The following is a 13157-nucleotide window of genomic DNA, read 5'->3' as shown; positions in this document are numbered from 1 at the left end:
GTTAATTTTCTCTTTTGAATTTTTGACCTCGAAGTTTCAATGATATTTTTTAAGCTAGCCTGTCCAGGTCATTTTTAATTTTTCAAAAGAAAATGTAGGCTGTCTTGGAACCAGAGATGGACTTCCACCACGACAAACTGACAGGTAATGTATTGTTCAATCTAAACACCTACCTTTGTTCATACCCTGCTTTAAATAGGATGACGTAAGAGAAGTTCCGTGACCGTGGATATAGCTAGAGGGGAAAACTGTCAAATTGGAAAAACGAGCGTAAAACCATATACATTTACCCTTCCCCTAGAGGAATGGATAATCTAGACTGATCCTTTAACATATTTTCTGTAATGTTTCCAATAGGTTCTCTAGGTAACAGGCTACCCAGACATTTGAGTGGTGCAGCAAGGGTCTTAGATAAAAATATTGGGGTCCCCTGCGAGGAATTTCTTCGTGATTTTCTAAATTTTTTCGTAAAGAAAATAATTTGTGTTTTACCCTAAGGTTTAGCTGTACGAACCTACATTTTGGATGATTTTGAACATAAAAGCTACATTTGTTTGCCTAAATGTTTCTTGTTATGCTATAGTACTTGAAATACTAAACGAGGCATTTTGCATTAGGATAAACTGAGGAAAATCTGATTTTTTTTTGATTTTTTTTTTTCATTTGACGGATAGTCTCTTGCATTTTCTTCATAGCGCTTTTCTTTTGCACTTTTGACAACACGTTTCTCACCTCCTTTGTCCCTGAAAACATATGTTAGTGCGCTCCTATCTGATCATCGGGAAAAATTTTTGAAGATGAAGCAGTTCACTATATTTTGCTTGATTTAAGAAAGTATCTTCTATGAAACTTGTTGTTGTTTGGGGTTTGACGCGTTTGACCAATAGGTCATATGCGTTCGTACCACTCGATTGTTCTGTGCCTTCTGTAATCACCAACTTGCTTGGGTGTCACTTTGGTCAATATTGACTGAACCTGATCATTCATCACTTACCTTGCTATTGGTAGGGAGTAATTCACCTGCAGGAACTACCTGCATTGAAAAACAGGAATCAAAATAATGCAACTGTGCTTTGTCATACAGCAATTAAAATACATATACAACACAATTATAATAGATAATACAGTTTTACATTATAACCTATTGCATCCCTCCATATATATAAATTTAATCAGATAAAAATATAAAAAGATAGATAAGGATAATAAAACAAATAAAATAGGAAAAGGATAACTCTAAAATAAAATGGGAGGGGCATCATGGCCACCACAATTAAAATAATATGGACCCATCTACCATTTATCTTACTTATTATAGGGGTTAATCCCAATCAGCACCTGCCAACAAATATAAACAGGAACCATAATAATACAAATACCATATCAAACAGCAAATACAATTTTTATACAAGTCAATTATAATAAATAATACGTTTAACCTGTCACCTAGATCAAATTATAAACAAATAAAGCAACTCTAAAAAAAGAAACATGCAGGAAAAAAAGAAAAAAAAATAGTTTAGGGAATGAACTAAATTAGTAGTCTTAACCAAATTACTTAATAAGCTTGTGCTTAGTCAACCTTAGTCAACCTTAGCCTGGGTTTTATTCGTAAGAATCGACTGTTGGGTATTCAACGATGTGTTCTCATGCATGGTAATAGTAATTTAATCGAACCCCTTCAGTTTGGAGACACATATTCAAGGAATTTCAGATTATTATTCACATATAGTTTTCTATCGTTTTCTTCAACAATTTGGAGCATTTGGCTGAAAATTTATGACGATGTTTCCAAGGTTAATTAATGATAGAAGTTTGGAACTATTATTTGTAGAACTCTAAACGTTCTCAGTGTCCTCACCGTCACAATTACTTTTGAGTTTACCACCCATTATGATTAAAACAAACGGACTTCGGCTATCACAGGCGATATCATTTATTCAACTATTGACAAAAATTACTCTCATCTTACCTTATTGTTTCCTTATTGTCTATTCTTTTAAATAATTTATTTTCGCCACTGCATACTGGTGTGCAGTGGCATACCAGTGAAAGACTCGCTTATTTTAGACCCATCTTTTTCGGTAGTAGTTCAAAGGACCCAATGTAGAACAGGAAGCAGAAGAAGAAAAAAAAACAGCTTGGAAATTAAAAAAAAGGAATAAAAATGTATTTTTTTTTTTTTTTTTTTTTTTTTTTTTACCATATGTGGAGTTGAAAAATTAAATGACCTAACTTTAGTTGACCATATACCAAAGGGAGAAAGAAAATACCTTCACATTTAGGTATCTGGGGAGGGGGGTTTTGGGCCTTGCCCCCTCCCCCCATCGGCATCTCTAGAACACTATGATTTTTTTTCTACAATTTTTCTTTCTTCAAATTTTTTGCTCCTTCCCTCGGAATGCAAGTTCTGTGTTCTTGCCTATTACCACTTGCCTATGAGCCGGGATGAGCCATGATAAGACAAGGTGGGTTTTTAAACTGGCTCCATGTCCTACTGATGCTGCACCATAACGTAATACCTACATAGCGAATCATATACACCCTTCATGGTGTAAATCTCAATCGTCTCAGGCACCTCAATTCGATTTACTAATTTTACCAACATTTTGGGTCTAGTATTTGAAGATCTTTGCATGGTCAGTTATCATATGTTCTTTTCAGGTACCTTAAAATATGATTTCTGGTGTTATAATCGCGGGGATAATGCTCCTAAAAGCCAATGAAGCGTGCAATATGCAGAAAAATCCAATTGCTTTAGTTTGTAAGAGTGCTCCCACTATTCTCAAATTTTTGGGAGAGTCCCTGACATTCTGAAAGAAACATGGGCTCTCCGAAATATCCCCAAAAATAATCATTTGTAAATGTACCAACGTTAATAAGAACTTCAAATCCTTGATTTTCGTTAACGTTTATTTTGGAGAGATTTTGAATAACCCACTTCTCTTTTAGGAGAATTAAGGAAACTAAGAAAAAAATTCTGGAATAGTTGAAGCACCACTTGGTAGCCATGCATCTGATTCTGATTTATACATGACTGCTTCACACATCTTTTGTTCGAATGTGATATTATTTTGTGAATAGCCTAGTGGGATTTGCAAAACGATCAGTCTATACTCTTGAAATTACGTCTGCTTTCGAAATGATTTATTCCTAGATTGCTTTTGTAAGCTAAAAAAGAGGATTCTTCCAGGTGGCGAGTACAGATGCCAGTTCACGAGCGCCATCACCTGCTTTCAGTACGGCCTCAAGCGTGTCTCAACACGTTTATGGCAAGAGGCGTAGCATTTGGTCACCTGAGATGATTTCTCAAAGTTATATACAGAATTTGAGTGGAGAATGTTACGAAACAATAGATATGGGACCTGAAATGTAAGTTTGTCAAGAAAGCTTCTTGAATATGGGATCAAAGATTTTTTTTGTCATAAAAATACTTTAACTCTGTATTTTAAGTAGTGACCAACAACTCGAATGAATCTTAGGAATTGACACTTCTCATCCTGAGATCAATGTAATAAAAGGGATAATGCAACTTCTTACTTGATAATTAAACATCGTAATTATCCAAATGACTAGAAGTCAAATTTACTCGCAATGTCTCTGACATTTTCTCCTGATTGCCATGGCTATGGGTCTTAGAGATTGGAAGTATCTGAGATTAATTACCCGTATCGAAAACTAAAGAACAAATATCTTATTTTCCGGGGTTTACTACCTTGTGTTCTAATTTGTTAAAAAAAAAGTATCAAATTCCAAAATTGACAGGTTTATCACATTTTTTGCTGTTTGGTAATCCAATGGCTATTCCGAACGTCTTTTTGTCATGTCTCGACTAAAGGGCTTATCTGACATTTCTGAATTTTTTTCTTCTGAGAAAACTACAGTTTATAGTTGAATGATTGTGCTTAGTTTGATTTGTGTTGCCTACGATTATGTTGTGTAGTCTTGGAGAGATTGTAACATTTTAGTCTCACGTGAAAAAAATTCATTTCTGTAAGTATGACGAAGGAATAAACGTTCAAATGGGGACAAGTCCATTGATTTAGATTGTGATAACAGGTACAAAAGTCTAGATATTTCGATCGCATATACATTGATCGTCATCAGTAGAAATACTATAGTACTAAAATTAAAGCTAACATACTTTGACGCTTTAGGGATTTTGTTAGTTTGTTTGTTTTTTGTTGTTGTCAATAATTCACCTATTTATTGTTGTATTTTGGAGCTCAGTTTCCTAATGTCTTCCTTTTTGATAACATGCTGTTTTCTAGTAAAAAGCGACGCATGGACAAAACTGGGAAAGGATTACGATATTTTTCAATGGTTGTCTGTGAGAAAGTACAAAAGAAGGGTAGTACAAGCTATAACGAAGTGGCTGACGAACTCGTTAATGAATTTCTAGAGCAAGCCAAGGCCGAAGGACAGATCCATGATCAGTATGATCAGAAAAATATTAGAAGGTTAGATATGCTACCTTTTTGTTTCTGTTTTGTATTCTGAACTATTAGCCTTGTAGGATACCTCAAAAAGTGTATATGTACCTTGAGAATTCGTATTGATATTTAATAGGAATATCGATTATATATAAATATTGCACATAAAATATTTATCGACTCAGATCAATTTGATAAGAAATATTGTTTCCTCGTCCAAAAACTTTCCTCTTTCTATCCCTTCTCTTTCCTTTATTCCCCATTTCTACTTTACTGTATTTATTTTTTGAGAGTTCTCCATGTCAATCATTTCTCTCTTTTTCTCTTTCTCCCCCTCTCCGTTCCTCTTCTCTCTGAATCTTCTTTGCTTCGTTATCTGTTTGAATTACAGGCGTTTCGTATGGTCAAAACACCTAATTATAGCCATGTTTTATGTTTTACGTACAAAACAGTTCATGACGTGGTTTTTGCTGCTTCACAGATCACTTATGGGGCTATGCAATTCCTTTCCCTTATGTAATGTGTCTTGTTAATAGTGGAAGAAAAAAAAAAATAGAAGTCTAAAAAAAAATACATAAAAAGAAAAAATTTAATTTTTTAAAAGTAATTTTAAAATAATTGTATTTTTATACTCCCGTTTTCAAGGGGATTCAAGAAAAGAGGCAAATGAATAAATAAAACTGGTGGGAGGGAGCTATTTATCACTCGTGCTTAAGATGCAATTCGCTTTTCTTTTATCTGGTATAGTGTAATTAATTGTATAATTTGAATTAATGTTAGCGGCCAAGGACATACGAGACTGAAATGAATTCTGGCCCTTTGACATGGCTCTTATATAATTTAAAACCATTAACCAGAAAAGTATTATACTGGCGCTTAGTTCAAAAAGTAAATAGCTAAAAATGCCATTAGTGGTAAATTTTTTTCGGATGAAAAAAAAGTATAGAAGTATTACACGTAAAAATAGAGTCGTGACATTGCAATTGGCCCGTTAGATTGGGCCCAAACAAAATTTTAATAAAATTACTTAAGTGTTTAAATTGTGCCTAAGCTTTTAAAGAAGTTTTTATGGATTCTGTATTATGTTTTAATTACAGAATCTGCAAAACTTATTTCCTTCCTTGTTTCTCTGTTTCTAGGCTACGATCAAAAGCCTTATTATACAAATAGATTGTAGTTAGGAGAGCAATTGGCTCTTGTTGAACATAAGAAGTTTAGGTCAGTTCCTTATTTTCTGTGTTTGTCGAGACATGAGTTTGAGAATTCCGCATCAAGCCTATGTGGAACTGACCAAAGAGTGTGGGTAAGTTGTAAGAGTGGAAACTGATGCTAGTGTCGACAAAAAAAAATATCAACGCCATCTAGCGTGTGGCGACATTTGACATTTTTTCAAACCCTGCAATCATTTTTCTGTCATGAACTGAGATCAGATACTTATTATTTATTCTAATTTTACCAGCTAAACTGACTAAGTTAATTATTATTGTTATTACACTAAAAAATGCCAAGTGTCGCCAAACGCTGGATGGCGTTGATAGTGTTTTTGTTGACACTAGAACCAGTTCTCACTTATAAGTTATCCATACTCTTTGGAACTGACTATTAACTGACAAATTAAATTAAAATGCAATAAAAAAATTATAAAAGATTGATGAAAGTCAAGCTTTATGGATGAAGGGTGGTAAATTGCTGCCATAAATGGTGTTTTTTGGCCATTTATCAGGGCCAAACGAAAAGCGAAATATTCTTGAATGGGGTAGAAGAGGCTATGCGAAAGAATTTATTGGAAATTGCCACTGTAGGCAAGGGAGTAAAGAGTAAAGCTTTGACCAGATTTGGGGAAGAGTTGTGCAGCTCTGTGGGTATCAGGTGGGTTGGTGCTGCAATGAGTTGTTAGTAGTATTGAGTGTGGGTTTAAGTGGCACTCTCTGGATTTGTCATGGGAAAAGTTTTACATAGAGCTAGAGTATGAGTTTTTAGTAGTAGTTGTATGAGAAAATATTTTGGAAATGCTTGGTGTAGATTTGAGACTCGCTCTGTCTTGCATAACAATCTTGACGCCGAGATGTCTGTTTCTGCATTTAGTGTCCATGCCTTGTTTGTTTAAAATGTTTTCAAAAGAATAATGACGTTTCTTGGGAAAGAACTGGCTTATCATACATGAAAATGGTCAAGTCGCAGTGACTCGTGGAGGGTTCTCTGCTTGGTTCGGTGCTGTATGTTCTGTGTGTCAGGAACACATGGGCATTCAAAGTCGCCATCATAATGAAAAAGCTTGGACTTTAAGGATAAAAGATTAAGTATGTTTTAAACGTCCTTCGATATGGCAGATTGAATCTGGGGAGGGAGAGGGGAACTCCAAAAGTATAGTGTTATGCATTGCGTTTTGGCCACGCGTGTCACTGGGAATGGCTCACTTTTAATGGTTGGTTTTTATAGTTGGTTGAGAAAAGGAAAAAATGTTCTTACCGAAGGGGTTGAATTAAAAATATAGTAACATTTTATCTTTACTGTATTTCTATTTTACTTTGTTCTATTAGTTCAATAGTTCAGTATTTTCTTTGCCCAAATGTTTACTTAGGCCACATTGGCTTCAGGGTTGCCACTGCCATTAGACAAAAACCTACTGAAAATGCCAACCTACTAAAGCAGCATTTTTAGTCGGTTTTTCTTCGTCATTCTCGTTAAATTGAATTTTAATCCCTCAAAAGAAGTCTGTTTGCTTTTTTTTTCAGTTTAGAGTGAGAGTAACTAGAAAGTAAGAAAAATCACTACAGAATTGGAAAATAAAATTATAAATGCAAGTGTTTCCTTTAGGAGAGTATATTATGCTCTGAATGTATTGATGGCTATGAATATAATAGCAAAGGAGAAGAAAGAAAATCGGTGGCTTGGTCTTCCTGCGAATGCAGCCAATGAATGTGCAGTCCTTGAAGACAGGAAGAAAAAACTTGTCGAAAGAATTCGTACGAAAACACAGCAAATTCAAGATCTAATTATTCAGGTTTACTATTATTCTCCTGTCCTTTTTTTTTTTTTTTGTTCATTCGCTTTTTACTTAAATTCTAACCAATTTCTGTTTACTTATTACTTGGTCCCTTTCTAACTTTTTTGCTTTTCCGTCTTAACTAGCATTGATCATTTTTTTATGGAAATTACAAGTTAAGTTGGTTGCTATTTAAAACGACCCTTTTTAGGTTAACAATCGTATCTTAGCTGCTGTTAACTTGGAAATCGCCGTGAAACACCATTTCACTCTTTTTAATTAAAGCTGCAATAAAACCATAGTTTAGTTTACATTAGGCTACAGACAGCCTAGCTTGTTTTGGTGAGCTCCTTGTAGTTTTTCTTTTATGGCATCTGTAAAAGGTTTTCTGCCTTGTTTTAAGTAGGTAAAACCGGGTTTTGAAGTCTGCTTCTTCATTACCTGAATGGTTGCTACCATTCTTGTTAGATCATTGGTGACTGTTTACCTGTTTGCGTGTTGCAATGCTTTTCTGTATTATGTGGTGTCTATTCAGGTAATAAATCTATGAGTAAAACTATGCATTTCAGGTTGCTATTTGTAACTACTTCGCCAAGTTCTGCCTAATAGAGCAACTTGAGTATTGTTCTATGTGCATTGTGCTCTATGTAGAAATTTGTATAGGCTAGGTATTGAAGTGAAGCAAGCAGACATTTTGAAGTACCGATATTTAGTCATGGACTAAGATCTACTTCACAAATTTTTCTTAGTTATTTCAGTAGTTTCTGGATTTTCTTCAAAATATTTTGTTTTCTTCCTTAAAAATAGTGAGCCAAAACCGCTTAGCTTTGTTTTGAGCTATTGATCTTAGATTTTACCTGAAAGCTATCATACTCACATCGGAAATTGTTCGATCAGTTGTTTACGGGTCTTACAAAACCATTGACAAAAGGGAGATAAAAAAGAAGTATTCGTATTTAGTTTTCACCCAGATGCCTGATTGGACTACGGTTATCGATTTCCTAGTGATATTTCCTTTGTCAGTGTGCTTCTAGTAAAGTTTGAGAAGTTAAGTTGTGGGTCCTTTAAAAACTAGATAAAGAAAATTTGCCCCCTCCACCGTCACCCCGCATTAAAGATTGCGAGAAGCAAATATTGGATGTTCATTTGGTTTTAAGCTAACCAGATCTTTGTGTATTGGGCCTTCTTTTGATCGTTTTTTTTTAATTAAGGTGTATAAATGTGTAGATTGCACCGTAATCAGAGGCAACATAGCTCTGACTATCTAATCTTATCAGCAGACATCCAGAGGGGGAGAGGGGTGAAGTTTTCTCTATCGTATTTCATACAATTTTTTCTTGTAATGGCTAAAACCTGTTTCTAAGTGGGACGGCGTGGCTTATAGTCGAAACGCGGGGGGCTGATATTTTAGGAAGGGTATATCTAGGGATTGGGGGAGGGTAGGTTTAGAGAGAGGAAGGGGAAGAGCTCCAAGAGGAACCGAAGAGATATGCTGAGCCCGTCTGACCTGTGGTGACCGCGAAGAAGGGATTCAGTAACGCAATGTCGGTATTGAAAAAGGTTGTCGTGGGCGTGAAATCCCGTTTGGCATTACGGCCTGACTTCGGACCAGAAGAACCGACTGGAAAGGATCCAGTACCGAGCTCTTCTGGTAGTGTCAAAATCTCCCAAAGTCTCTTATTGCTCCCTTTTGAAACAATTTTCACTTAAAACTCTATCGACACGCCCTGATCAAGTGTGTTTTAAATTTGGTGCCGGTATTTTGGGAAATCCGCGGCTTCGTGAAATCCTTCCCCCTGAGCATCTCCCTTCGCGCCAAAGGCTCCCGCGAAATGTAGCTCAACTGGACTACAGTTGCTACATTCCCGCGAAATGTAGCTCAACACTCGTCAATAATTGTATATATTTATTTTCTTTAATTCATTATTCTTTTTATTCGCTTGACTCTGTTTGACTGTTTAGTTTGAATCTGTGATATTTCGAATCAATGTATGTTTTTGTGCATGATAATGGCTATGGCTGTGATTTTCATATGTTTTATATGTTTAGTGTCTTATTATGACAAAAACTGCCGCTGATTGGCATGACCGTTTTATGGCGTTTGAAAATAAATTCTTTATTTATTTATTTATACAATTTCGTGCTATTCTTTATGTTTCTCATTTGACTGAACTGGGTGGCTATGTGAGACCAGCGGAGCATACAGATGTATAACACTTGCATTGCGCCATTTACAGGAAACATATAAAGAGACAACTTCCCAAAATATAAAACTATTAACTTATATTTTTGTAACCATTTTATGATTATTGACACTTAAATTGTGAAATGGAAAAAAGGAATGGTTAGAAAGAAAAGGACTTATTATCATATATGATAATAAGCGAATCGGACCCAAGAGTTTGGAATTGATAATACGAAAGCTTCTCACAAATTCTTATGAGCACGTGGGATATTTCTAGAATTTTATAATTGACTTGTTTTCCCACTCACCTCTTCTTTTAATAATATAAGAGCTGTAAGATTGGAAGGGCTGCAGGCCATGAAAAAGATAAATGTACCAATGACATCGAAATAGGAACATATTTTGATTCCTCGATCCATTTTATCTTTGTTCGTATTTGAAGATTTTTATTTTGTTGTTTGAAAATTATTTAAGTTCTGAAATTTCGTTAGTGTTGCCACGGCGAGCAGTGAAAATACGCCAACAAAAGTAATAGTTCAATTGACAACGCTTTTCGTCCGCAAAAATGATACTTTAACTATCTATCGATTCCCAAAGGCAACCACTGTCAAATAACAGCTGTATCTTTGTAACCTATTTGGTGACATACGTTTTTAGTTTATTTTATTCTTTACCCACATTTCTTGGTTTTCAAATTTATAGGTCACTATTACTAAGAACTTCATAACTGTATATAGAAGACTGATTTTTTTAATTAAAAATGAATGGTATATGGTTGTGTAATTAAAAAATTCAAGGAACCATATTTTGTTTTCACTCTCCTTGTCAGTTAGAATTCTTTTTCAATATGCGCTAGAACAGTTACGCCCCATTTTGTCCTATCTTACGTCAATTTAGTGCGCTCAGTGGATTGTTGTGGACCCTTGGAAGCAAAATATCTCGTTGGCTCTGGGCATGACTTAGTGGAGATGTAAGCTTGTTCCAATATAAAGAAAAAAAAAAATTTTCGTCTCTTTAGGGTATCGCTGTAAATTTCATGAAATATGACATATAATTATATGTTTCCCTAGAGCATTCTTAAGAAATTGATACGTTCTTTGATACATTTAGTCCAATTGCGTTAATCCAACCCCATCCCCTCTATTGGGAAATTTCTTCGAAATTTCCTGAAATCTGGCGAATTATGATATTTTCATAAAACTTTCTTAAGGTGTTCTGATAATGCGCCTTGTTTATGCTTGTTTAAGAATTTGCCTCGCGTTTTTTGGGAAAATTCCTTCGTAGGTGTCTGATAGCTGCAGCCAATGATTCTGTTTGAGAGAGGGGACCAAAAGTTGAAAAGTTTGAAGAGACACCGAGTCCAAACAGAAATCTTACAATTTTTGAGCAGTTGCTTGTCGCACAGCTAAGGACCAAGGTGCCCACGTTTTATCCTAACCCCACTCAAGAATTTTGATCTGCACGATCTGAGAAAAACCGGTTTGTCTTTCTGCGGTAGGTAATAGATTAACTTGAGTCTCATTGAGAGAAACTACGATATAGGTATAACAAATATTCTTATTAAATATTTAATATATAGAGGTGATTAGGTTAGGTTAGGTATTTAATATAATGCGTTCTGGGCGGCCTGCTTTCCATAATTCTCTGTTGTAGTTTCCATAATTTTGTTTCTAAAGTATTATATTTTCATCATATTTTGGTATATTTCATTCGGATTAACCCAACTTCACTTCTTGAGTGGGGTCGGGATAATACGTAAGTACCTAAGTTTTTCCGCAGCAATTAAGACAGTTTACGTTTGGTGAGTTGTGAGTTGGGTCCGCTGACCGTTCGGTGAGTTGGGTTCTTAAGCTTTCCTTTTTTTTCTGTCCATAGTTAGGTGACTTGAAGTTAAAAGTTTTTTTAAACGCTGGCTGGTCTCCCTTACATTTTATAAAGTAGATACGACTGTGAGTAGACTTTCATCAGTTTTTTTTTCTTTTTCATTTTACGGGAAATATCACATATGCCTTTTGATGTTTTGCATGAAGTTATATAAAATGTTTGATACAACACGGAAATCTATTCAAGCGTCATGGCTTAGTCGCCATTGTGTCCTCATACATTAGGCAGGACTACTGAAGAAATTGACACAGTGGCTAGATATTGTCTGTTGAATAGTTACAGGACCGGGCGTACAAGTTCTGTGAATATTACCCATGACAGAACCCCATTAATTAAAAACAAAAAATGCTATCGGCGAAAGTTTTTCATTGCGGAAACCTTATGCGTTGTACAGGCATGGGGGGCGCCGGGGGGGGGATGAGTTTTCAGAATGAATTATAGTTATTTGGGCTTGATAATTAATTGTTGAAATTGGTACCCCGCTACACTGAATAATTACCTCACCTCCCCCTCCCCCTCATCCTTTTACTGCGTTAAACTATGAACCTTTGCACACCTGCCATTGCATATTTACAATATTAAGCATGGCTGATTTAAATAAGTTAGTGCTCAGTGAAATACTTTTGAACACCATGGGCGTTAATATTTCCCTTCCTGTATATCCGTTATTCTCAATGTGGGGCTCTGGCCCCACCGGTGGGGCATGGTAATATTTTGGGGGCTCATCGGCAGGATATGCATCCATCGGCTGACTATACTTTATACCTTAATTTTGAAAAAAAAAATCATGCAAATGATGTCATATTCAAATGCATTTAAAGAGCAAAAAAGATACAAGATAGTACTGCAAGGAGAGAGAGAGAAGGATTTATATAAACAAAAAATTATTACTACTTCCCCTAAACAGTAAAGCTTGTCTGCGGGGGAGGTAGAGAGAACAAAATCCTTAAAACAAAAAGAACACTTGGCCACCGACACCACTAATACCACCACACTAAACAATAAATACAAAAGAATATCATATATTATACTTTTCCTCCGGGAATATCACATCAACAAAACCCCCACAATAAATAATTCAATCAATCAAAACAGTTCCTTAAAGCAGTTCAGCAAAAATCAGTTCCTTAATGTTTTTTTCTAAATATATTTGGGCTCTCCAATAATCTTAATATTCCATGTATATATGTAAAAAAAAAACAAAAAACCCTTGTATCCTGAGAATGAACAGTATACCTAATGGACAATAAATCACCAAAACAACGAGGCTGAATATCATGCTGCGGTCCAAAAATAAAACCCCAATACGTAGAATTCATGAAGGCCTGCAGCCGGCAAAATTTTCAAAGTTAGGCAAATTTCTCGAACAGGCTTGCGTAGAGATATGCCGGCTAAAATCGTTACTGCATGATTTTGTAGAACTCCTATTGGTTTTAGGATAGAAAGTAGAGAGCCAAATATTCGAACAATAAAGTATATACGGGTGTATTAAAGAAAAATAAAGATGGCGAAGGACAGATTTAGGAAAACAATGTTCGAGTTTCTTCATTATACCTAGATTTCTTGCCAGAATTGTTAGAGTTACACGTTGCTTGAAAGATAGAATTTCATCTATTACAATCCCAAGGTATAAAGGTATTAGTATTTTACCTTTTATAAAAGGTATTGT

The 13157-nt window shown here is 35.3% G+C and overlaps 1 protein-coding gene across 1 annotated transcript; it reads left to right on the top strand.

Moving 5' to 3' along the window:
• The first annotated feature begins 2975 nt into the window (after window positions 1-2975).
• LOC148941461 (transcription factor Dp-2-like) lies at window positions 2976-9633 on the top strand. Its single transcript, XM_089104177.1, has 4 exons — window positions 2976-3372; window positions 4272-4460; window positions 7251-7437; window positions 9469-9633. The coding sequence occupies exons 1-4, from the start codon at window positions 3302-3304 to the stop codon at window positions 9631-9633; spliced, it is 612 nt and encodes a 203-aa protein (XP_088960303.1). The 5' UTR covers window positions 2976-3301.
• The last annotated feature ends 3524 nt before the right edge of the window (window positions 9634-13157 follow it).

The sequence above is a fragment of the Artemia sp. Qi Xiang Cuo genome, chromosome 18 (genome assembly GCF_049724085.1).
Source record: "Artemia sp. Qi Xiang Cuo chromosome 18, ASM4972408v1, whole genome shotgun sequence".
Taxonomy (NCBI): Eukaryota; Metazoa; Arthropoda; class Branchiopoda; order Anostraca; family Artemiidae; genus Artemia; species Artemia sp. Qi Xiang Cuo.
Note: the sequence above shows the minus strand (reverse complement) of the source record. Positions and strands in the feature narration are given on the sequence as shown.

Excerpts from the sequence above, each read along its gene's own strand:
- LOC148941461 (XM_089104177.1), top strand. The coding sequence starts at position 3,302 with ATGATTTCTCAAAGTTATATACAGAATTTGAGTGGAGAATGTTACGAA. Across the intron at positions 3,373-4,271 it reads ATAGATATGGGACCTGAAAT|TAAAAAGCGACGCATGGACA; the intron begins GTAAGTTTGTCA and ends GCTGTTTTCTAG. Across the intron at positions 7,438-9,468 it reads TTCAAGATCTAATTATTCAG|TGTCTTATTATGACAAAAAC; the intron begins GTTTACTATTAT and ends TTATATGTTTAG.